Consider the following 23306-nt stretch of genomic DNA (forward strand, 5'->3'; position numbering starts at 1 on the left):
AATGTGTGTTTATGGTAGTTGTTATGGATCTTTCCACAGCTCTCCCTCTCCACATATTGCTGGAGGGCTGTGGATTATGCTCTGATTCAGGTGCTGCAACTCAGCAGCAATCGGCTGTGGGTCAGGCCTGATTCAGACCTCTATGTCTTATCAACAGCAGTTGCTGAAAATGGGGTTCAAGGCCGCCTTGCAGTTGCTGGGGCCATCAGCATGTGGCCCAGCTTTTAGAGCCAAACGAGGCCCATTCTTCTTTTGTGTATTGTGGGTGCTGTGGGAAAAATACCACGAGAGCTTCTGACGACTCTGACGTCTTTACTTCTGCATATGCATATAGGAAAATTTAAAAAAAAGAAAGGAAATCAGTAGGTTAAAGAAAAGAACGACACCAAGGTTGATGCTCACACACGATGCCCACCAAGGTTCTCTGAAAACCTCTCCTCCTGTCCCGAGTTTTAAAGCCTACAGATAACACAAACCCCTCCAGGCATGAGCTCAAACTTCAGGACAATTTGCGAAGTCTGCAAGAGCAAAGGTGAGAAAATAGGAAGGCTTCACTTAAGGTGCATTCTGTTCCTTGTCTAAGTTAGACTGAATGTTTCTATGTAGGCACTCTGTCTTGTAGTACATTCGTTTTACATATTTGACATTTCTCGTAGTCTGCTCTATGGTTGTCTCTGCGTGTCCCTCCCTGAAACTGGCTCCTATCTGGATTCCAAGGCCATGGAGCTGTGCCCCTCTTTGTGTTTTGACTTCCATTGCTCCTTCTTCTCAGATAGTGAGACTTCAGTGGTACAGATAGTGGTGGAAAACACAGGCACAAAAGGCAGAAGCAACTTGAGGATTTTGTGATCTTTGCATTACACATTCGTGGTGTATGTTCTGGTCTCCACAGCTGGTATTTGGTTTGTTGATGTGCACGATCAACATCAATGTTTTAATTTGCTTTCCTTATTATTATTATTTTATCACAATAAATTACACAAAAGACAACTTTCTCATAACCTTGTTTATTAGAAAAATTTCCATCACAACAGGAATGCACAAAGCCAGCAAACACCCCTATTGGTATTTTGAATGTGCTTGGCTGGTCGGATATATGCCAGTGGACCCGTACCCGAGCTGAGCCATGCCAGCTGTCAGCAGGGCATCAGGTTCTTACATAACGCAGTTGATCAGGGCAACATTAAAGCGCATCGAGAGCCGGTTTACCTGATATAATTGGACCAATCGACTGGACACATAGCTTTAAAAGGACGTCACAAGTGACACATGTCAACAGAAAACCTTTTTGTTTCATCAATGTACAAATAATCTGTGACACCCAAATGTTGTCAGCAACATTGGGCCAAGGTGCTTGGGTCAATGCATGAGCCATTCATTTTAATGAACAGCTTGGGATCAGATATGAAGCTGGTACTAGATGGTACTAGATTCTTGGACAGTAAATAATTTAATGACTAACATTATTCCCGGTGCGCACAGAACCTATGCGATCCCAAATATCATCCGGTCTTCAGCGTCAATACTGGTTGGTGGTTTAATGTAAAACCATCCTATTAGTTGCTGAAAACAGGATCAGGTGTTTTTCTTCTTTTGGTGACACTTTGGTGGTAAACGGCCGCCCTTGGCTTCACGTCCACCTTTATTTCAGACCACTTTTATTTTTTTTAATTTCCGCTTAAAGACTGTTTAGGATTCCGATGCATCTGAACCAGAACTTTGGGTTTGAATCGTTGTCTTCGTCTTTCCATTCGTAATTAGTTCACATATCAGCTTGTTGACTGTTATCTGTTGGTGCTGGCCTGGAAACCCCGGAAAGGAGTTTGCGACAATTCCAGGGTTCACAGGTTAACTCTGTCCCAAAATAGATTGTAGATGCTACAATTAACTTTCCGTTTGAAAAATATAAACTTCTCAGGAACAACTTCCTGAACATTGTGTACATCAGTATGTATCACTTTAGTGTTTTCCCACATCTTTTGCATCCATATGGTTTCTCATAAGATGAGCTTTCAGGTTGGGTTTTTGTCTAAATCGTTTCCCGCAGGTTCTACAGGGGAAAGGCTTTTCACCTGTGTGAATCCTCAAATGAACTTCTAGATGTGCTTTTTGTTTATATCGTTTCCCGCAGGTTTTACAGGGGAAAGGCTTCTCACCTGTGTGAATCCTCTCATGTATTTTAAACACTGATAAATAAAGGAATTTCTTTCCACATGTGTTACATACGAGATGTTGCTTCACATGAGTTTTTACATGCATCTGTAATGCACCTTTACCCTTAAAGGTTCTACCACAAGTGGGACATATGAAAGTCTTTTCATCTGTGTGAGTCTTTGACATTGAGTTGTTTACATCAAGGGTGACAACAAAGCTGTGAGAGAGGAGCTGATTGTCCTCGTATGCTGAACTCATCACATTATCGGTCTCCTGCTTCAGAACAAGCGTCTCTTGTTCCTCACTGGTGCGTGGTTCCTCGTGTTCTTCTTTTATTTGTAGAGGAATTGGATAATTTTCATTCTGACTGGTTTCCATTATGTGATGACAGATCTGCAGGTGAGTGGGAGCCTCCTCCTCCTCAAACACATCTGGAATCTCTGGAGTCTCTAAATGGACAGTATGATACAGAAAACCTGGTACTCATTTGAATATACATAAACCTAATCATGCAACGTGCCTTGACATGAAATTTGTTGTAAGATTGTCCCTTTAAAACAGTATTTAATTACTTTTCCTTAATTATGATGTTTCATTTATCTAGTATTAGTAATATTTAGTACTAGTATTTATCATATCTTCTTACAGGTCTGACACAGATATTGTCAATACACTGACCATCTGTATCATCATTGTGTCTGAATAGAGACATTTTCCGTTCCTACAACTGTCCACGATTGGCTTCAGGCTCGTGTGAGTCTCCTTCGCTTGTTGTATGAACATTAGTCTGCTTACCTATCCTGTGGAGTTTGATCTCAGGTTTCAACACAGCGTCCAACAGTCTGCGCTGACGGTCGAGCTCTTCTTCGTACTCGACGATGGTTTGTTCAAAGGCTCCGAATATTTCCACAGCAGCAGCGGCCAGTCGCTGGGAGATGAACTCTTTCAGATGCTGAACTGAAGACATTGTCGCTGCGTTAGTGGTGATTTTATTTGAACTGGCCCGCTACACTCACCGCTCGGTGTTACACTCTGAGCGTCCGGCAGTGAGCGATGTACTTCCGCTTGGATCTTTGTAACGTTCCGCACACCTGCGTTGTTCTTTACGACTCTGCTGCGTAGTGGTTACGTATCGACGAGAAACACAAAATATGTTTCAGTACTAAACTGACAAAGCAGACACACATTTTACTATATTTAAATAGTTTGTCATAGTGTTTGCAGTTTATGCAGTGAAAGTAATGCTGCAGTATTTTTAAGACTAAGCTACCATCCACACTGTATGTTATTTTGGGATGTTTGTCCTCAAACTTACGTTGGTGACAGAACTCCTGTATCTTTGCTCCTTGGCTTGTGGTCCAGCTGACCTGGTTGCTAAGGTTACACTTGATGGAGTCATTGTCAGACATGAAAAACAGCACCAGAGGTTGTAGCTTTTGCTCTGTTTCCATCTTCACTGCAGATTTGATTGACACATGTAAAAGTGGTGCTGATGTGAGAGTCCTGTGTCCTGCAGGTCACAGTGAGGTTACAGGAGTTTGAGCTGCTGGACAAGAGTCCACAGTCAGATTAACTGGAGACACTGGAGCTAAGTGGGAGAAAGATAAAAAACACTGTAACATTCGTGTATATATGGTGTACAGAACTAGCAGGTGAATATGATATATTTATTCTTTAACTTTCATAAGCAAACAAAGGAACACGTGGTGAAATGTTGCATGAGGTCACTTGCTTTCTCCGACGGAGGAGAATGTGGCTTCATGTCACTAAATCCTTTGGAACAATTTTAGTTTTTAGTGTTTCCCACTAAAGGAAAAATGTGTGAAATACTGTAAAACAACATTCAGTGTTGCCACTAGGTGTAGGCATTTGTTTTTTTCTCATTTAGAAATGTAAAATAGACCAGCTGATCAGACAGATTCCATGTATGCCAAGTAAAGCATCCATGAGGAGAAGATGCTTTAGAAATGCTGCCAATTGCTATTTTCATGAGGTTTTGTAGGTTCAATCAATTGTGGTGGTAAAGTAAAAATAGTTACCTGCTACTATAGAGTTACAATTCATGGCTCAGACTTTGCTTCGAGGTTTGTGATGAATATGATGCATTTTTTGGCAGTTTATCTGAAAGGAAAGTTAAAAACAGAATTTTGGTTTGGATTATTAAACTATATACAAAAGGGACTCATGACAAATCATTTTATTATAAGGCAGTTAGAAAAATACAATGTACAGCATAAATATAATTTTAACTGAAACGCTGCCTTCCTATTTTCCACACAGAACTTTGTGAGACGTCATGGTTCAACAAGGCTTTACCATCTGTAAAGCTTTCACCACATGCTTCACAGGAATGGGGCTTACACCTGTGTGCACCATCATGTGTTGCTTCAAAGTCCTGGATTCATTGAAGCCTTTGCTGCAGACGTTACAGCAGTACAGCGTGTCGTCTGTGTGAACTTTTCTCATGTGGACTCCCAAACTGATGTTGTGTCTGTAGCGTTTTCCACACCTTTGGCATACAAATGGTTTCTCACCTGTGTGAGTCATCAGATGAACTCCTAGATTTGAGTTTCGCCTGAATCGTTTCCCACAGATTTTACAGGGGAATGGCTTCTCATCCGTGTGAACCCTTAGATGATCTCCTAGATTTGATTTGAGTCTAAATCGTTTCCCACAGGTTGTACAAGAGAATGGCTTCTCATCTGTGTGGATTATCTCATGTGTTTTTAACACTGATAAATAAAGGAATTTCTTTCCACATGTGTTACATGTCAGATTTTGCTTTGTGTGGGTTTTCACATGACTCTCTAATGCACCTTTGGCATTAAAGGTTCTACTACAAATGGTACATTTAAAAATAATTTCATCTGTTGGACTCTTTGTCATAGCAGAGTTGTCTACATTGAGGGTGACAAGAGAGCTGTGAGAGAGGAGTTGATTGTCACCATTTTCTTCTGCTGAATTGTCCTCGAATGCTGAACTTATCACATTATCGGTCTCCTGCTTCAGAACAAGCGTCTCTCCTTCTCTAGTGCGTGGTTCCTCGTGTTCCTCTTTTATTTGTGGAAGATTTGGATCATCTACAATGTGACTGGTTTTCTTCACGTGATGAGAGATCTTCAGGTGAGTGGGAACCGCCTCCTCTTCCTCACACACATCTGGAATCTCTGAATGGACAATAAGATACAGGAAACTGGTTATTAATTCGAATATACATATACTTTTCTTTAATTACTGATGCTTTTTTATCAAAGTAGTATTTACTACATATTCACTTAATCAAACATCTTACAGCTCTGACACTGATATTGTCAATAAACTGAACAACTGTATCATCACTGTGTCTGAATAGAGACATTTTTCGTTCCTACAACTGTCCACGATTGTCTTCAGGCTCGTCTGAGTCTCCTTCGCTTGTTGTATGAACATTAGTCTGCTTACCTATCCTGTGTAGTTTGATCTCAGGTCTCAACACAGCGTCCAACAGTCTGCGCTGACGGTCGAGCTCTTCTTCGTACTCGACGATGGTTTGTTCAAAGGCTCCGAATATTTCCACAGCAGCAGCGGTCAGTCGCTGGGAGATGAACTCTTTCAGATACTGAACCGAGGACATCGTCGCTCCGTTAGTGGTGATTTTATTTGGACTTACCCACTACACTCACCGCTCGGTGTTACACTCCGAGGGTCCGGCAGGGAACGATGTACTTCCGCTTTAAACTTCCTAACTTTTCGTACATCTGCGTGGTTTCTTTACGTAACCACTACGTATATTATTGCTCCCTCTGCTGCGTGGTGGTCACGTATCGCCAATGTTAGTCTGTCAGTAAGAATTGATATAAAATTCCGCAACTCTCATAGTTTGTTGATAAACCACTAAAATTTCCCACTTCTCTTGGTTTCTGCTTTTACCCCCGATTCCTCGTTATTGCACAGACAGGGGGCTTTTTCTAAGCTATTTACCTACATATTTCATATACATACATCTGTTTTAAAATTATTCATAAATTGAGCTTCAACTTTAATACCCTATAGTTTTTTTTAATTAATATAATATTTGGGTTGTTCAAAAATGCACACTAAGTTATTGTAAGTTCTGTCACAAAGTATGGTTTATTTAGCCACAGGGGTTGCGTCAGAATGGGCATCCAGCGTAAAACCTGCCAATAACAAGTATGTGAAGCCTGTGGGAAGGAAAAAAAACTCAAAAGAAAAGCTAACAGACAAACCTGACAAAATGATAGAGGAACATTCACTAACAAGACAGACTGACAAGTGGAACAATGTAAAAAAGGTGTCATTTGTGACAATGTGTCTTCAGAATCTGTTTGTCAAGCTGATTCTGACCCTCATATACAGTACAGTATACTGTCTTCATGAGGAGCATCTGTCCTAATCCTGAGCAAAAGACCAAATGACCTGGAAGCTGCTGGTCTCGATCACCTTCATAAGCTTCAGCACATATTTATAAACAGTGCCAGAGTTTAACGTTTTTTCATTGCTGCCGTATGTTTGATCTCTATGTATATGTTGACAGTAGAGGTGCGTATTGAGGTGTGTAAGTGCTTTGTGTAGTTGGGTCTGGCTTGCTCTTGAAGTCAACAAAGATGCAGAGGCTTTCATCATGTGCAGCAAAGCCAGGTTTGCTTTGGAAACTCACAGCTCCAAACCCTGCATCAGCGTAACATGACTATAGTTGAACATATGACAAATACCTAGTAGTGTTGAAATTTCACACAATAGGAAACTTTTTTTAATGCACAAACACAAATCATCACTGACGGGATTGCAAACAAAGAATTTCCATTCACTGGCTGCAGAGTGTAACGAAAAAATTGTTCCTTCCTTATCCTGTATGGTAATCATACAGTTTGTACCTTGTTATGATTAGACTGAATGTTTCTATGTAGGCACTTCATCACTTCCGTCTTGTCGTACATCAGTTTTATATATTTGACATTTCTTGTAGTCTGCTCTATGGTTGTCTCTGCCTGTCCCTCCCTGAAACTGGTTCCTATCTGGATTCCGAGGCCATGGAGCTGTGCCCCTCTTTGTTTTTTGACTTCCATTGCTTCTTCTTCTCAGAATAGTGAGACTCCAGTGGTACAGGTGGTAGTGGAAAACAAATTCTGTTATGGCTTCTGGGATGAGGTGGTATTATTCAATTTGATTGGACCAGAGTGAGACGTTCCACCCTGCCAAGAGAAAGGGACAAAAGGCAGAAGCAACTTGAGGATTTTGTGATCTTTGCATTACACCTTCGTGGTGTATGCTCTGATCTCCACAGCTGGTTTTAGGTTTGTTGATGTGCACGATCGACATCAATGTTTTAATTTGCTTTCTATGGAATCAAATTAGGGTCACATTAGATCTGTGCGTGCGTAACCAGATTTGTACTTGCAGACTTAGTGGGGCTAAACCATGCTTACACTTTTAATTCGGGGCGTAAAGATAACGCACAAATCGTGGCTAAATTTTCAAGTAAAATAGCGTGACCTTATTTTGCCACCACACTCTGATTGGCTAATGAACAAGGAAGTTGTCGCGGTCCTTTGACGTGGCACAGCAGATCCTGAAAGCTCCGCAAGCAGCAACAAGCTAGTCCACTGACTGATGACTTTAATTATATTAATGATCAGACAGACATGACGGCTTATATTCTTTTGTATAAAGTGTGACTTAACTCTCGTGATTTGCGGAGGTGACGCAGTTGCGCGAAGGTCAAACTGTTGTTTCTATCAGATGTTAATGTAGCATGTTAGCCGACAGGCTATTAGTAATGCCATGCTATGTTATGATGCAGCTGGAGTTAAGGTGGGTGTGTTCTAGTAACGCTACCGTTGTGACTCTGTGTGGTCGTTTATCAGACCACAATAAACACGTTTACTTTAACAATGCTTTTAAACAGCCTGATGTGTAATGCAGTTTTTAGCCAGGCTTGGATTTCAGTGCAGGATCTTGGTGCTTCCCGCTGATCAACACCATCTACGAGGAGACAGACGCCCAGTGTTGCTGCAGAATCTCTCAAGATGTCACCGATACCAAAGACACGGACAGAAAGCTTGGTCTGCGAAATCGCTATCATTTATTTAGTTCACAGCATTCACTTTCAACCGTCAGCTGAGACCTGCACCGCTCTGACTCTGCTTCACCCACAGCTTACTTAGGCGCTGATAGCGCCTGCCGGCAATTACCAGCTAAATCGGTAAAGGAAAAGACGCTCCTGATCGTTCACAAAAAAACACGACACAAAACACAAGTTAAACGCTACGCTCCGTCCATAGATGACTCTGTCGCGGAGAGCGCATGCGCTGCAAGATAGGCAACGTAAACCAAGGCATTGACGGGGACAGCTAACAGGATGTCACTCAGGTAAAACTCACCGGAAGTCGGTCGCCAGTTAACATGCTGCCTCTTTCATATGGAACACCAGTTGACGTTACTTACCTGTTAGCGCGCGCGTTCAGCGACAGAATAATCTGCGGATGAAGCGCATGGTTTACATTACCCCTAACAGGTAGGTAGGTAGCATTAGGCGCTTTATCCACAGATTGCTCTGTCGCTTGGCGGTGGCTAACAACTGGTGTTCCACATAAAAGAGTGACCAAGTACAATAAACCGGGCTGGTCTAACAACACGGACATTCTGTACAATAAGGGTCAGAGGCGATGTGTGCAGTGTCTCAGGTCTTTTCTACTTTTACTGTTATGTGAGTTGGTGAATAAACCTTGTACACAAACCAATCTTGCATCAAATCACAGTATATTGTCTACTGAAAACATGACCGACAAACTTGGTTTCATGACCATTGAAGGCTTGATGCATCTGAACCAGAACTTTGGGTTTGAATAAAGGTCTTTCCATTCTTAATTAGTTCACTTATCAGCTTTAAGACTGCTATCTCTTGGTGCTGGCTTGGAAACCCCAGAAAGGAGTTTCACAGGTGATATATGTGACAGTTCTAGGGTTCCCAGGTTAACTCCGTCCCAATATGCATTGTGGATGCTACAACGATAAATATAAACTTCTCAGGAACAACTTCCTGAACATTCTGTACATCACTACTTACTACGTACGTAAGCCATGTAAAGCATCCATGAGCAGAAGATGCTGTAGAAATGCTGCCAAGAGCTGTTTTCATTAGGTTTTGTAGTTTCAACAATAAACATAAACACAGTTCCACACAGAACTGTGTGAGACCTCATGTGGTTCAACAAGGCTTTACCACCTGTAAGACTTTATCCACATGCTTCACAGAAAAAGGGCTTTCACCTGTGTGCAGCATTATGTGTTGTTTCAAAGTCCTGGATTCACTGAAGCCTTTGCCGCAGACGTTACAGCAGTACAGCATGTCGCCTGTGTGAACTTTTCTCGAGTGGAGTCCAAAACTGATGTTGTGTTTTCCACACCTTTCCACCACATACATATATTTTCTAACCTGTGTGAGTCATCAGATGAACTCCTAGATTTGACTTTCATCCAAATCATTTCTCACAGGGTTTTCATCTGTGTGAATCCTTAGATGACCTTTCAGGTGGTGTTTTTGGCTAAATCGTTTCCCGCAGGTTTTGCAGAGGAATGGCTTCTCACCTGTGTGGATCCTTAGGTGACTTCCTAGACTTGATTTTATTCTAAATCGTTTCCCACATCTTTTGCATGCATATGGCTTCTCACCTGTGTGGCTCCTTAGATGAACTCCCAGTTGTGACTGTTGCCTAAACCGTTTCCCGCAGATTTTACATGGGAATGGCTTCTCACCTGTGTGAATCCTTATATGAGCTTCCAAATGGGGTTTTTGTTTATATCGTTTCCCGCAGGTTTTGCAGAGGAATGGTTTCTCACCTGTGTGGATCCTCTCATGCGTTTTTAACACTGATGAACGAAGAAATACCTTTCCACATGTGTTACATATCAGATGTTGCTTTGTGTGGGTTTTCACATGGGTCTGTAATGCACCTTTACCTTTAAAGGCTCTATTAGTAGTACATATAAAAGTCTTTTTATCTGTGGGACTCTCTACTATAGCAGAGTTGTCTACAAGGAGGGTGACAAGAGAGCTGTGAGAGAGGAGTTGATTGTCAGCATTTGCTACTGCTGCATTGTCCTCGTATGCTGAACTCATCACATTATCGGTCTCCTGCTTCAGAACAAGCGTCTCTCCTTCCTCACTGGTGTGTGGTTCCTCAAGTTCCTCTTTTAGTTGTATAAGATTTGGATCATCTTTATCCTGACTAATTTTCTTCACGTGATGAGACATCTGCAGGTGAGTGGGAACCTCCTCCTCTTCCTCACACACATCTGGAATCACTGGAATCTCTGAATGGACAATAAGATATAGGAAACTTGGTATTAATTTGAATATACATAAACCTAATCATGCAACATGCCTTGACATGACATTTGTTCCCATTTTGTCACATTTTGTAAGATTGTCCCTTTAAAACAGTATTAAATTACATTTCCTTAATTACTTAAGCTTAAAACTTAACTGTAATGAAACATTTTACAGATCTGACACTGATATTGTTAAAACACTGAACAGCTGTGTCATCACTGTGTCTGAATAAAGACATATTTCGTTCCTACAACTGTCCACGATTGGCTTCAGGCTCGTGTGAGTCTCCTTCGCTTGTTGTATGAACATTAGTCTGCTTACCTATCCTGTGTAGTTTGATCTCAGGTTTCAACACAGCGTCCAACAGTCTGCGCTGACGGTCGAGCTCTTCTTCGTACTCGACGATGGTTTGTTCAAAGGCTCCGAATATTTCCACAGCAGCAGCGGTCAGTCGCTGGGAGATGAACTCTTTCAGATGCTGAACCGAGGACATCGTCGCTCCGTTAGTGGTGACTTTATTTGGACTTACCCGCTACACTCACCTCGGTGTTACAGTTCGAGGGTCCGGCGGTGAGCGATGTACTTCCGCTTTTAACTTCTTAACGTTCCATTCTGCTGCGTGGTCGTCACGTATCGTCGGCAGCCTGGACAAGGTTGATCTGAATCCTAGTTATTACACAGACACGACTTCTCTATACATTCCATATTCATACTTCAATTTTTAAATAATTCATATATTGAGCTTCAGCTTCAATACCCTATAAATATTTTAAATCAATGTAACCTATGGGCTGTTCCAAGGCAGCGAAAGCTTTTATCAGGTACATTGGTGTCTACACAGAAAGAAATATAATTGGTGATGCAGTCTGCCAGTCCATCAATGTCCTCCTCATGAGGTTGACAGAGAGAGTCAGTGTGTTTAGAGCAGCTCTGCAGAGCAACATGGTTGCCATCTGTCCAACTTTAAACAGTCTTATTGGTATTAGCCTTAACATCAGAGGGCATTGTATTTTTTCCCTACTCAGTTCAAAATAAATCACCACTAACGGAGCCACAATGTCTTCGGTTCAGCATCTGAAAGAGTTCATCTCCCAGCGACTGTCCGCTGCTGTGGAAATATTCGGAGCCTTCGAACCAACCATCGTCATGTATCTGTACTATTACATACAACAATACAACCAATAACAGTTTAAATGTGTGTTTACTGTGTTTGCAGCGTTCAGAGCTGTGAAGTCTGTTTGTGAAGAAAGAACGTGATGCACAGCTGGAATTTAGGGAAGATGATGATCAAGAGGATTTTATTGTTCTTGAATGGAGAGTCAATGGAACAGAGTTCTTTGTGTATAGTGTTGGCACTCAACTAGGTGAAAGTAATGTTACAGTATTTCAAGATGTTACAGACTAAGCTACCATCTAAACTGTTATTAAGAGGTTTGTCTTTAAACTTACGTTGGTTTATGACACAACGGAAAAAAGTTCAAGTTGTGGTTACAAATAGAAGTATATGGTGTGTATCACTGCACTGGTGTGATGTATTGTACAGTCTGGCGGCTGTGGGGAGGAATGACCTGCTGTAGTGCTCCTTCCTGCACTGGGGGTGTAACAGTGTGACTAAAAGGGCTGGTCAGAGCCTCCACAGTGTGGTGCAGGGGGTGGGAGGTGTTACCACGATGGATGAACCCCCACCTCCTCGATGGACTCCATTGTGCAGCCCAGGACAGATCTGGCTTTCTTAACCAACTTTCTTATGAATTGATTTAGTTTTTCCTGTTTTAGCTACTATTTTGTCCCAGCTAGTGCGTACAGCTCCCTCCAGCTCCAGTTCAGTCCTTTTATTGGAGGTGACACTGTTAAACCGTAACACAAACAAAAGTAAGCATTACCTTTAAATGTTTTTATCACTAAGGAGCATTCTAAAGCGCACATTCACTGTCCCCATATGGCAAACAATCATGACAATTAATACATTCAGCTCTATGCTGATAATAAAAGACAATAAAAACATGCACAATCAAAACAAAAATCAGTCTATCAAACAGGTGCCATTTCTCCAACATACAATCATAGGTTCGTTAGGGAACGATGAAAGAAGAGAACTGCGGCACAAGCAAAACGCAATGTTTATTAAATCCGACAAACATTGTGTAACAACATTCAGTTTTGGCACTAAATGGAGGCCTTTTATCGTTTTCTCGTTTAGGAAGAGTAAATAGATGAGATGGCCTTTGTAGCAGAAAAAAAATCTGGATAAGAAGAAATAAAGAATTTATTTATTTCTTCAAACATGTAAAAGCAGTTGATTTACCAACGCACATAATTTCAAACATATACAAGAAAATGCATTTTAGCTTTCAATTGACCTAGTACATGGTTGAACGGAGTAGAAAAAAGTTAGATTTATATAGTACTACCCCATGACGTCACCTTTTAATCAATGCTTAAACCCAGAATTGGGTTAATAATATTATAATAATAATTGGTTAAAAAATAGCATAATTTTTACCAACCATACCAATTCAATGTTTAGTTTATGTTTAATGACAATGTTTAATTCAAATTCAATGCTTCAACCAAATAGAAGATTTTCAGTCTCTCTCTTTTTTCTTTTACAGTTTTAAAGCACGTATGTGAATTGCCTCAAACTCATTCTTCAGAGTTCATCGGCCTCCTGCCTTAGATTTTTTACCAAATTCCTTTCCACGCTGCCACGTTCTGTTTGAAGACTCAATCAATTTTGGTGAGAAAAACAAATACAGTTACTTGCTACTGTACAGTTAAGATTCATGACTTAGACTTTGCTTCGAGATTTGTGATGGATATGATGCATCCGGACACATTCAGAATAAACCACGTCCCTACAGGCTGTAACATCATATGCTATGCTAAATGACCAACAGCTAGTGTTCTAAACGTCACAAACGATCAAATATTGAGTAATGTCCATGTTACAGTATGCAAATATGTTTGTCAAAAGAGTCTCCGCTGTGATACACAGATGACAGAGCACCACCTATTGGCAAAAACGAGAACCACACACACAGCACTCAACCAAAAAAACAATGTTTTGTACAATGCATGTTATTGGCAGTTTGTCTAAAGGAAAAGTTAAAAATAGACACTGGACATTACAAAACTTAATACACGGGGAACTCATGACAAATAATTTATTATTGGGCAATTAGAAAAAGACAATGCACTACTTAAACATAACTTTCACTAAAATGCTGCTGTCCTGTTTATGAGCTTTTGCACCGTCCCACACAAAACTGTTCTCATGTGACCTCACGTGGTTCAACAAGGCTTTACCACCTGTAAAACCTTCACCACATGCTTCACAGGAATAGGGCTTTCACCCGTGTGCACCATCATGTGTTGCTTCAAAGTCCTGGAATCAAAGAAGCTTTGGCCGCAGACGTTAAAGAGCAACGGTCTCTCACCTGTGTGAACGTTTCTCGTGTGGACTGTCAAGCTGGTGCTACTTCTGTAGTGTTTCCCACATCTTTTGCATGCATATGGCTTCTCACCTGTGTGGCTCCTTAGATGAACTCCCAGTTGTGACTGTTGCCTAAACCGTTTCCCGCAGATTTTACATGGGAATGGCTTCTCACCTGTGTGAATCCTTATATGAGCTTCCAAATGGGGTTTTTGTTTATATCGTTTCCCGCAGGTTTTGCAGAGGAATGGCTTCTCACCTGTGTGGATCCTCACGTGTGTTTTTAACGCTGATGAACAAAGAAATTCCTTTCCACACGTGTTACATATCAAATGTTGCTTCGTGTGGGTTTTCACATGGGTCTGTAATGCACCTTTACCCTTAAAGGTTCTACCACAAGTGGTGCACATAAAAATAATTTTATCTGTGTGAGTCTTTGACATAGAAGAGTTGTCTACATCGAGGGTAACAAGAGAGCTGTGAGAGAGGAGCTGACTGTCACCATTTGCTTCTGCTGCATTGTCCTCGTATGCTGAACTCATCACATTATCGGTCTCCTGCTTCAGAACAAGCGCCTCTTCTTCCTCACTGGTGCGTGGTTCCTCATGTTCCTCTTTTATTTGTAGAGGATTTGGATCATCTTCATCCTGACTGGTTTTCTTCACGTGATGAGAGATCTGCCGATCTTCCTCACACACATCTGGAATATCTGGAGTCTCTGAATTCAGAATAAGATACAGGAAACTGGTTATTAATTTGAATCTACATAAAACTATTAATGCAACATGCCTTGAGATGACATTAGTGGTAGAATTGGCCATATGAAAAACAGAATTTAATTACATGTCTTTAATTACTAATGCTTGTTATATCAACTAGTATTCATCTTATCTCTCAGATTAATCCTCAATGTTATGTTCGTTCCTTATGTACAGCTATGATGTTCCCAGGTTAATTTCACCCAGGGTACGTTTAGTTGCCCCAAAGTCTAGGTGTAGTTTTGCACATTTTACACAGGTCATCCTGTTGTATGACCAGTGGCTAATGCTTGATGCTGTAGGAACCTGTGACTTTGTCCAGTTTGTGTACATCCTCCCTTTAGTGGAATTGTGATGGCTTGTGCTGCTTTCAGCAACTTTGTGCTGATGATACTAACATGTTCCCCTTTTTGTTGTAGTAAGACATTGAGGCTGTTCTGTCTGTGAGTGTTTGCAGTGTTTTTAGGCCAGAAATGAACAAAATAATTCAAGAACAATATAATATTAACAATATGAACACATGTTTAGGTGTAGTTTTGCACATTTTACACAGGTCATCCCATTGTATGACCAGTGGCTAATACTTGATGCTGTAGGACTGAGGATGTCCTGTCTGTAAAGGCAAACCTGGAAGAATGAGGGGCCTTGGCTTTTTGTTATCGAATGCTCAGCAGGGATTTCAGCCCTGTTCTTTTGGGTCATTCAGACTATCAAAAGCTTTCTCTTTAGAACCCCCTGACCCACATTGTAGTTTGTGAACAAGTTGTCCTTGCATCTTTGTACTTTTTAGATGGGGTTATGTGAATGTGTTAGACTTTAATGTCTCACTGAGTCAAACAAACCAATCATGTCCCCTTTTAACCATTTTAGCCGTGTGTGTGTGTGTGTGTGTGTGTGTGTGTGTGTGTGTGTGCCATTGTGTCTGGATAAAACCATTTTCCGTTCCTACAACTGTCCACGATTGTCTTCAGGCTCGTGTGAGTCTCCTTCGCTTGTTGTATGAACATAAGTCTGCTTACCTATCCTGTGTAGTTTGATCTCAGGTCTCAACACAGCGTCCAACAGTCTGCGCTGACGGTCGAGCTCTTCTTCGTACTCGACGATGGTTTGTTCAAAGGCTCCGAATATTTCCACAGCAGCAGCGGTCAGTCGCTGGGAGATGAACTCTTTCAGATGCTGAACCGAGGACATCGTCGCTCCGTAAGTGGTGATTTTATTTTGGCTAGTGTTTCGTTCGCGTGCAATAATTCTTCCACGACTCACTCCAGTGAACTTCCTTCCTCAAGGATTCGTTCAGTTGTCACGTGACGTGACAGCCGAGCCGCGCATGCTCTGTAGCGAGCAGCGAGCGCTCCAGTTCTATTGAGATTCGTTCATTCGGATCCCTGTGGATCGTTCGGTCATGTGTCACGTGACCGCAACCAAACGAGTTGCTCAGTTAAATAACAGTGGCAGGGAAGATGCAGCACACAAGTCACTTTATTGTGGCGTGTATTTGCTTTCCAAGGTTTTCACATGGTTTTAAGTGCTTGTGGCATTTTGTGTATTATAATTTGTCCCCCGAAACAAATCATATTGTTTTTTAGTATATGTTTTGAGAACTGCGACTACTTTTAAAACCCCACAAGAGGGCGACAGACTTACAGATAAAATGACTTTTAAATGCATCACTTGTACTAGAACCTTTAAGGGTAAATGTGCATACATACGATATGTAAAACATATGGAAAGAAATTCCTTTATTCATCAGCTTTAAAATCGAATGAGAGAATCCACACAGTATCACACACAGTACACACTAGTATCCACACTGTAAAACATGAATCATCTGAAAGTTCATGTTCATAAAAGTTCAATATTCACACAGATGAGACAACATCCTGTACACCACTTCCTTCCTTCTTGAACACTGATGTCACAGCACTGGATGCTGCAAAAACAGTGTAGACAAGTAAACTGTCTGTTAGTGACAGTGGCAGCACATTTCAAAGTCAGTACAGTTCTGTACAGTTAGCATAGATATCGAAAGGATGATTTTTTGCATTTGCATTACATAAAATGGTGATTACGTACACAGTCAACATGCGGGATGATCCATGTTATTCACCAACGTAGACGCTGTCTATGTCTCTAGACTGTCTTTTTTTCGACTTCCTCACAAGAAATATGCCGACTCGTCAACTATAGTCAATAGTAGAAGAGTAGAGTGTTTTTGTTTTTTCCTTTCGTAAAATTATAACTTCATAGTTTAAAAAAACAAACTACATAACATGAGTTCTTAAATTCTGTAGCAGCTTATTGAGGATGAAGGAGCTTGACATCATTATCACTTGCCTGCAGATCAGTAGGCCCAGTATGATATGTTTTTCTCAAACTTAAGGTCATGTGTTCTTCATGTGTTGGGGAAAATTGAATCCCCTTGTAGTTATACCTAAAATAAAAGAGACACAACCAGTCAGGACCTTTTAGGATTTTTACTTGCAGTTTACAGCAAATGCAACCTTGTCTTATTCAAATAGAGAAGAGAGTACAGCTTAGTTATATGGATAGTTTCCACCCTGGGGCGGTGCATAGTCACACAATACATGGGAAAAATATTTGCAGCACCAAGCACATCAGATAAAGATGCTTCAGTACTTCACACACAGATACTCCCTTTTCTTGCAGAGCAGACCAAGGTCACAGCCACAGCAAAGAATGTTTAAATGATTAAAATGAAGTATATTTCCAACACTACATCTGAATAGTCATTTCATCATTATTCAATTAAAAAAAGTCCTGTTTGTGAGCTTTTGCACAGTCCCAGAACACAGAACTGTGCAAGACCTCATGTGGTTCAACAAGGCTTTACCACCGTCGCACAGGTACAGTCTCTCACCGGTGTGAATCCTCATATGAGATCCCAAATGTGATTTTTGTATAAATCGTTTCCCGCATGTTTTGCAGAGGAATGGTTTCTCACCTGTATGAATCCTCAGATGAGATCTTATATGTGATTTTTGTGTAAATCGTTTTCCGCAGGTTTTGCAGAGGAATGGTTTCTCACCTGTGTGAATCCTTAGATGAGCTCTTATATGTGATTTTTGTGTAAATCGTTTCCCACAGGTTTTGCAGAGGAATGGCTTCTCACCTGTGTGAATCCTCACATGAGATCTCATGCTTGCTTTTAGTCTAAATTGTTTCCCGCAGGTTTTGCAGAGGAATGGCTTCTCACCTGTGTGATTCCTCAGATGAACTTTTAAAGATGATTTTTGTCTAAATCGTTTCCCGCAGGTTTTGCAGAGGAATGGCTTCTCACCTGTGTGGATCCTCTCATGTGTTTTTAACACTGATAAATAAGGGAATCTCTTTCCACAAGTGTCACATACGAGATGTTGCTTCGTGTGGGTTTTCACATGGTTCTGTAATGCACTCTTACCCTTAAAGGTTCTATTACAAGTGGTACATATAAAAGTATTTTTATCTGTGGGACTCTCTAACATAGCAGAGTTGTCTACATTGAAGGTGACAACAGAACTGTGAGAGAGGAGCAGATTGTCACCGTTTGCTTCTGCTGCATTGTCCTCGTATGCTGAACTCATCACATTATCGGTCTCCTGCTTCAGAACAAGCGTTTCTCCTTCCTCACTGGTGTGTGGTTCCTCATGTTCCTCTTTTATTTGTAGAAGATTTGGATCATCTTTATCCTGACTAATTTTCTTCACGTAATGACAGATCTGCAGGTGAGTGGGAACTTTCTCATCTTCCTCACACACATCTGGAATCTCTGAATGGACAATAAAATACAGGAAACTGGTTATTAATTCAAATATACATATACTTTTCTTTAATTACTGATGCTTTTTTAAATCAACTAGTGTTTACTACATATTCGCTTAATTAAACTTTTTACAGGTCTGACACTGATATTGTCAATACACTGAACAGCTGTATCATGACTGTGTCTGATTTTCCGTTCCTACAACTGTCCACGATTGGCTTCAGGCTCGTGTGAGTCTCCTTTGCTTGTTGTATGAACATTAGTCTGCTTACCTATCCTCTGTAGTTTGATTTCAGGTTTCAACACAGCGTCCAACAGTCTGCGCTGACGGTCGAGCTCTTCTTCGTACTCGACGATGGTTTGTTCAAAAGCTCCGAATATTTCCACAGCAGCAGCGGTCAGTCGCTGGGAGATGAACTCTTTCAGATGCTGAACTGAAGACATTGTCGCTCCGTTAGTGGTCATTTCCCCACTGCAAGACAATTAAAGGTGTTCTTATTGTTATTCAGAGCTGTGATGTCTGTGTTTGTGAAGAAGGGAAGTGATGTAATCTCTAACTCTGTGCCTCCCTTATTACTGTATCTCTTGTTGCTGGGAAGTCGAGACGGGACTTCTTATCTGCCCAGTTAGTTTCAGGGTCATTCACAGCCCAACTCAGTGTGAAGTGTAACATAGAAAGCACAGGATTATTATAACTGACAAAGGAACCACAAAGTAACACACAGCAGGTGTAGAAGACTTAAACTGGTTACTGGTGTTACTACTCTATTTTGAAAAGTCAAAGCGTTTTTAGTTTTTGCCAATAACAACCATGCGAATCATTCAGTGTGGTGACCCCTGACAGGAAAAACCTGAAAGGACCGTTTGTAGTTAACTCAAATAAACTAATGCATTTGAAAACATTACAGACCAAGCTATCGTCTAATCTGTGTGTTATTAAGACGTCTGTCTTCAAACTTACCTTGATGACAGAAATCCTGTATCTTTGCTCCCTGGTTTGTGGTCCAGCGGACCTGGTTGCTATGGCTACCTGTGATGGAGTCATTCTCAATGTAGACATAAAGAACAGCACCAGAGGTTGTAGCTTTTGATTTGTCTCCATCTTCACTGCAGATTTTATTGACACATGTAAAAGTGGTGCTGATGTGAGAGTCCTGTGTCCTGCAGGTCACAGTGAGGTTACAGGAGTCTGAGCTGTTAGACACTGAGTCCACAGTTAGATTAACTGGAGACACTGGAGCTGGGTAGGAAAAGGTATTAAACACTGTAAAACAAAAATCAGTGTTGCCACTAGATGGAAGCATTTGTTATTTTTTTAAGAAATGTAAAATAGACCAATTGACATTTGTATCAGACATATACTTGATAAGAAACCATGTAAAACATCCATGAGGAGAAGATGTTGTAGAAATGCTGCCAAATTCTGCTTTCATTAGATTTGTAGATTCAGTCAAGTCTTGTCATCACAAAAGTCGAAGCATATACAGTAGTGCACGTTATTGGCAGTTTGCCTGAAGGGAAAGTTAAGCAAAGAATGTATACATTACTAATTAAAAACACATGGACTTCATGACAAATCTTTTTATTATTAGGCAATTAGAAAAAGACAATCCGCCACATAAACATAACTTTAACTAAAATGCTGCCGTTTGTGAGCTTTTGCACAGTCCCACACAGAACTGTGTGAGACCTCATGTAGTTCAACAAGGCTCTAACACCTGTAAAGCTTTATCCTCATGCTTCACAGGAATAGGACTTTCACCTATGTGCACCGTCACGTGTTGCTTCAAAGCCCTGGATTCAAAGAAGCCTTTGCCGCAGACATTGCAAAGGTATGGTCTCTCACCTGTGTGAACTTTTCTCATGTGGACTCTCAAGTAGCTGCTATAACTGTAGTATTTCCCACATTTTTTGCATGCATATGGCTTCTCACCTGTGTGAATCCTCAGATGATCTTTCAGATTTGATTGTCGTCTAAATGTTTTACCGCAGATTTTACAGGGAAATGGCTTTTCACCCGTGTGAATTCTCAGATGAACTCTAAGACTTGATTGTTGTTTATATTGTTTCCCACAGGTTTTACATGGGAATGGCGTCTCACCTGTGTGAGTTCTTAGATGATCTTTTAGATTCGATTTTCGTCTAAACGGTTTACCGCAGATTTTACAGGGGAATGGCTTTTCACCCGTGTGGATTCTCAGATGCACTCTTAGAGAAGATGTTTGTCTATATAGTTTTCCGCAAATTTTGCAGAGAAATGGCTTCTCACCTGTGTGGATCCTCTCGTGCACTTTTAATGCTGATAAACAAAGAAATGTCTTTCCACATGTGTTACATATCAGATGTTGCTTCGTGTGGGTTTTTACATGCATTTGTAATGCACATTTAGCCTTAAAAGTTCTACTACATACGGTACATTTAAAAGTAATTTCATCTGTGTGAGTCTTTGTCATAGAGTTGTCTACATGGAGAGTGACAACAGAGTTGTGAGAGAGGAGTTGATTGTCAGCATTTGCTTCCGCTGCATTGTCCTCGTATGCTGAACTCATCACATTATCGGTCTCCTGCTTCAGAACAAGCGTCTCTCCTTCCTCACTGGTGGATGGTTCCTCATGTTCCTCTTTTATTTGTGGAAGATTTGGATCATCTTTATCCTGACTAATTTTCTTCACGTGATGACAGATCTGCAGGTGAGTGGGAACCTCCTCCTCTTCCTCACACACATCTGGAATCTCTGGAATCTCTGAATGGACAATAAAATACAGGAAACCTGTTATTAATTTGAATATACATAAAACTAATCATGTAACATGCCTCGAGATGACAGTTTTTGAAACATTGGCCCAGTTACATTTCTTTAAATACTAATGCTTGCCTTATCAACTAGTATATGTCATACCTTTGTTTAGTTTTTATTGGTCGCTTTGACCTGTTTTGCATAACTAGTTTCCACTCAAGTCTTCATCATCACTATTACAACTGTGCATCAGACACATGTAGCAAATGTGTAAACCTGTTCTTATTGGCTGGACACATTTTCTCCTCCCTCCTCCTGCCAGTTAATACTGACGTCATTCAAACTATCTAAAGTCCATTGTTTTAGCTTTGTGACCCAAGGAAAACCATCTGTTCCTAACTATTAAAAACCAGTAAGACCAGTATGAACTCACCATAGCACCTGTTTGACATTCCTCCACAAAAGTCTTCAATTTGCTATCAGGTTTTAGGCCTTAAAAATGGTCTGTGTTGTTCATTATGGGCATGGATGGAGGAGGTCTAAAGCAGAGACTAAGTATCAACAGTGGCTGTGTCTCACCCTTGAATAGGTTTGACTGTATTTTAGTTTACATGTATTTTCTGTAATATTGAATATATTTCAGTTTTCTGTTTGAAAAATGAATGTCAAGGATTCAATAAATCAAAGCATTTCTTTTTTTTCTATTTCTTTATCTGGATCTAATTCTTTGAACAAAAGGTGAATTTGACATAAACTAAAAAGAGCAATAGGCTCCAATGAATCAATGAAGCACTGGTTCACACTGAGATCAGTGGTTTGTATTTTGCTGTCCACTGTGTTATGACCGATTGGTCGTGTTCATGTACTTGGTTGCAACTTGTATTGTTTGAAGGCAAAATGAGTTTTTACTGCGTATTTCCCGTGTTTTGACACAGTTTGCAAACATCATTATGACACTGAAGAAGCTGTTTAGACCTGTGTGTGAACTGTTAAGTGAATGTGTTGTTTAACTGGACGACTGCGTTATAGCGACTGATCAAACATCTTACAGGTCTGACACTGATATTGTCAATAAACTGAACAGCTGTATCATCACTGTGTCTGAATAAAGACATATTTCGTTCCTACAACTGTCCACGATTGGCTTCAGGCTCGTCTGAGTCTCCTTCGCTTGTTGTATGAACATTAGTCTGCTTACCTATCCTGTGGAGTTTGATCTCAGGTCTCAACACAGCGTCCAACAGTCTGCGCTGACGGTCGAGCTCTTCTTCGTACTCGACGATGGTTTGTTCAAAGGCTCCGAATATTTCCACAGCAGCAGCGGTCAGTCGCTGGGAGATGAACTCTTTCAGATGCTGAACCGAAGACATCGTCGCTCCGTTAGTGGTGACTTTATTTGGACTTACCCGCTACACTCACCGCTCGGTGTTACACTACGAAGGTCCGGCAGGGAACGATGTACTTCCGGTTGGACCTTAGTAACTTTCCGTACGTCTGCGTTTCTTCTCGTGTATAACATTAGGTAGAATATTGCGCCCTCTGCTGCGTGGTGGTCACGTATCGAGGCCTCTCCGTTAGTGAGTTACCGAGGTGCGTGGTAGAAGCCAAAACCGCATAGAAGTATAATGCAGCGGCTCTGATAGAAATGGTTTATTAATAAAACACTGAACTGGCTTGTTTGCAGCTTTCACCCTTTTCTGGTTCCTTATAATTACACAGGTACTCGTGGCTTTTTCGATATGATAATGTACTTCTTAATAATTCATATATTGACCTTCAGCTCCGATACTGTACAGTTTTTTAATATTTCAATGTAATGTTCATGTAAAATTACAGATGCCAGAGTGTAATAGAAAAACTAAAACCACCACTACGTTTTAGAAAGATACATTTCAAATTTATTACAAGTGGTGACGTAATATTATCAGCAAGGGAGAGAGGACAAGAGTAAAGTGGCGAGAGGGTGCCTGGTCTCATCCTGCAGGAGTGAGAACCACATCGTCCCAGACAGCAAGTCGTCCATCGGTCCGTGGGGCTCTGCACCTCTAAGACTAAGGCACAGGCTTATAGACCCTGAACCTACGTCAGCTAGACCTCTGGTTTCATTCTAACTTCTGGCCTGATAGCAGTGG

General features: G+C 40.9%; 6 protein-coding genes across 12 annotated transcripts in view; all 6 read right to left on the minus strand.

Moving 5' to 3' along the window:
• The window catches only part of LOC114844541 (oocyte zinc finger protein XlCOF6.1-like), a 37572-nt gene extending 14931 nt beyond the window's left edge, over positions 1–22641 (minus strand). The window contains exons 1-2 of one of the 3 annotated variants that reach the window (XM_055503562.1): positions 22373–22640; positions 20001–21171 (exon numbers count right to left, since the gene is read on the minus strand). In XM_055503562.1, coding sequence (XP_055359537.1) covers positions 20138–21171; positions 22373–22544 — 1206 coding nt within the window. In that variant the 5' untranslated portion in view covers positions 22545–22640 and the 3' untranslated portion in view covers positions 20001–20137. Of the gene's footprint in view, positions 1–20000; positions 21181–22372 lie in introns of those variants that run through there. The other 2 variants (XM_055503561.1, XM_041068279.2) reach the window with 2 other exon arrangements.
• LOC129602900 (zinc finger protein 510-like) lies at positions 989–3125 on the minus strand. The gene is made up of 2 exons (XM_029132007.3): positions 2950–3125; positions 989–2603 (listed from the first exon to the last, which is right to left on the minus strand). The coding sequence occupies exons 1-2, from the start codon at positions 3119–3121 to the stop codon at positions 1960–1962; spliced, it is 816 nt and encodes a 271-aa protein (XP_028987840.1). The 5' UTR covers positions 3122–3125; the 3' UTR covers positions 989–1959.
• Positions 3602–5868, minus strand: LOC114844536 (zinc finger protein 32-like). Of its 2 annotated transcripts, XM_055503565.1 has the most exons (4): positions 5596–5840; positions 5100–5321; positions 4194–4275; positions 3602–3742 (listed from the first exon to the last, which is right to left on the minus strand). In XM_055503565.1, the coding sequence occupies exons 1-3, from the start codon at positions 5765–5767 to the stop codon at positions 4208–4210; spliced, it is 462 nt and encodes a 153-aa protein (XP_055359540.1). In that variant the 5' UTR covers positions 5768–5840; the 3' UTR covers positions 3602–3742; positions 4194–4207. The 2 variants fall into 2 exon arrangements, with proteins under 2 accessions (XP_055359540.1, XP_028987827.1); XM_029131994.3 differs by lacking the exons at positions 3602–3742; positions 4194–4275 and having other exon boundaries at positions 4337–5321; positions 5596–5868.
• LOC129602950 (oocyte zinc finger protein XlCOF20-like) lies at positions 8213–11068 on the minus strand. Of its 2 annotated transcripts, none has more exons than XM_055503567.1 (2): positions 10808–11068; positions 8213–10458 (listed from the first exon to the last, which is right to left on the minus strand). In XM_055503567.1, the coding sequence occupies exons 1-2, from the start codon at positions 10977–10979 to the stop codon at positions 9614–9616; spliced, it is 1017 nt and encodes a 338-aa protein (XP_055359542.1). In that variant the 5' UTR covers positions 10980–11068; the 3' UTR covers positions 8213–9613. The 2 variants fall into 2 exon arrangements, with proteins under 2 accessions (XP_055359542.1, XP_055359541.1); XM_055503566.1 differs by having other exon boundaries at positions 8213–10467; positions 10808–11066.
• LOC129602901 (oocyte zinc finger protein XlCOF20-like) lies at positions 12735–15968 on the minus strand. Its single transcript, XM_029131997.3, has 2 exons — positions 15697–15968; positions 12735–14637 (listed from the first exon to the last, which is right to left on the minus strand). Exons 1-2 carry the CDS (start codon positions 15866–15868, stop codon positions 13778–13780), a joined length of 1032 nt encoding a protein of 343 aa, XP_028987830.1. The 5' UTR covers positions 15869–15968; the 3' UTR covers positions 12735–13777.
• Positions 16410–18993, minus strand: LOC114844538 (zinc finger protein OZF-like). Of its 3 annotated transcripts, none has more exons than XR_008692978.1 (4): positions 18710–18966; positions 18219–18443; positions 16751–17108; positions 16410–16607 (listed from the first exon to the last, which is right to left on the minus strand). XR_008692978.1 is itself a non-coding variant. In XM_055503564.1 (4 exons), the coding sequence occupies exons 1-3, from the start codon at positions 18900–18902 to the stop codon at positions 17059–17061; spliced, it is 468 nt and encodes a 155-aa protein (XP_055359539.1). In that variant the 5' UTR covers positions 18903–18966; the 3' UTR covers positions 16411–16858; positions 17012–17058. The 3 variants fall into 3 exon arrangements, 2 of the variants coding, with proteins under 2 accessions (XP_055359539.1, XP_040924218.1); XM_055503564.1 differs by having other exon boundaries at positions 16411–16858; positions 17012–17108; XM_041068284.2 differs by lacking the exons at positions 16410–16607; positions 16751–17108 and having other exon boundaries at positions 17137–18443; positions 18710–18993.
• Positions 22642–23306: the final 665 nt, after the last annotated feature.

This window comes from Betta splendens, chromosome 17 (genome assembly GCF_900634795.4).
Source record: "Betta splendens chromosome 17, fBetSpl5.4, whole genome shotgun sequence".
Taxonomy (NCBI): domain Eukaryota; kingdom Metazoa; phylum Chordata; class Actinopteri; order Anabantiformes; family Osphronemidae; genus Betta; species Betta splendens.

Bases quoted from the DNA above. Each gene is read 5' to 3' on its own strand.
- LOC129602900 (XM_029132007.3), bottom strand. From the start codon at position 3,121: ATGTCTTCAGTTCAGCATCTGAAAGAGTTCATCTCCCAGCGACTGGCC. The intron at 2,604-2,949 runs GTAAGCAGACTA...CTGTCCATTTAG, and splicing joins GATCAAACTCCACAGGATAG to AGACTCCAGAGATTCCAGAT.
- LOC114844536 (XM_029131994.3), bottom strand. From the start codon at position 5,767: ATGTCCTCGGTTCAGTATCTGAAAGAGTTCATCTCCCAGCGACTGACC. The intron at 5,322-5,595 runs GTAAGCAGACTA...TTGTCCATTCAG, and splicing joins GATCAAACTACACAGGATAG to AGATTCCAGATGTGTGTGAG.
- LOC129602950 (XM_055503566.1), bottom strand. From the start codon at position 10,979: ATGTCCTCGGTTCAGCATCTGAAAGAGTTCATCTCCCAGCGACTGACC. The intron at 10,468-10,807 runs GTAAGCAGACTA...TTGTCCATTCAG, and splicing joins GATCAAACTACACAGGATAG to AGATTCCAGTGATTCCAGAT.
- LOC129602901 (XM_029131997.3), bottom strand. From the start codon at position 15,868: ATGTCCTCGGTTCAGCATCTGAAAGAGTTCATCTCCCAGCGACTGACC. The intron at 14,638-15,696 runs GTAAGCAGACTT...TTCTGAATTCAG, and splicing joins GATCAAACTACACAGGATAG to AGACTCCAGATATTCCAGAT.
- LOC114844538 (XM_041068284.2), bottom strand. From the start codon at position 18,902: ATGACCACTAACGGAGCGACAATGTCTTCAGTTCAGCATCTGAAAGAG. The intron at 18,444-18,709 runs GTAAGCAGACTA...TTGTCCATTCAG, and splicing joins AATCAAACTACAGAGGATAG to AGATTCCAGATGTGTGTGAG.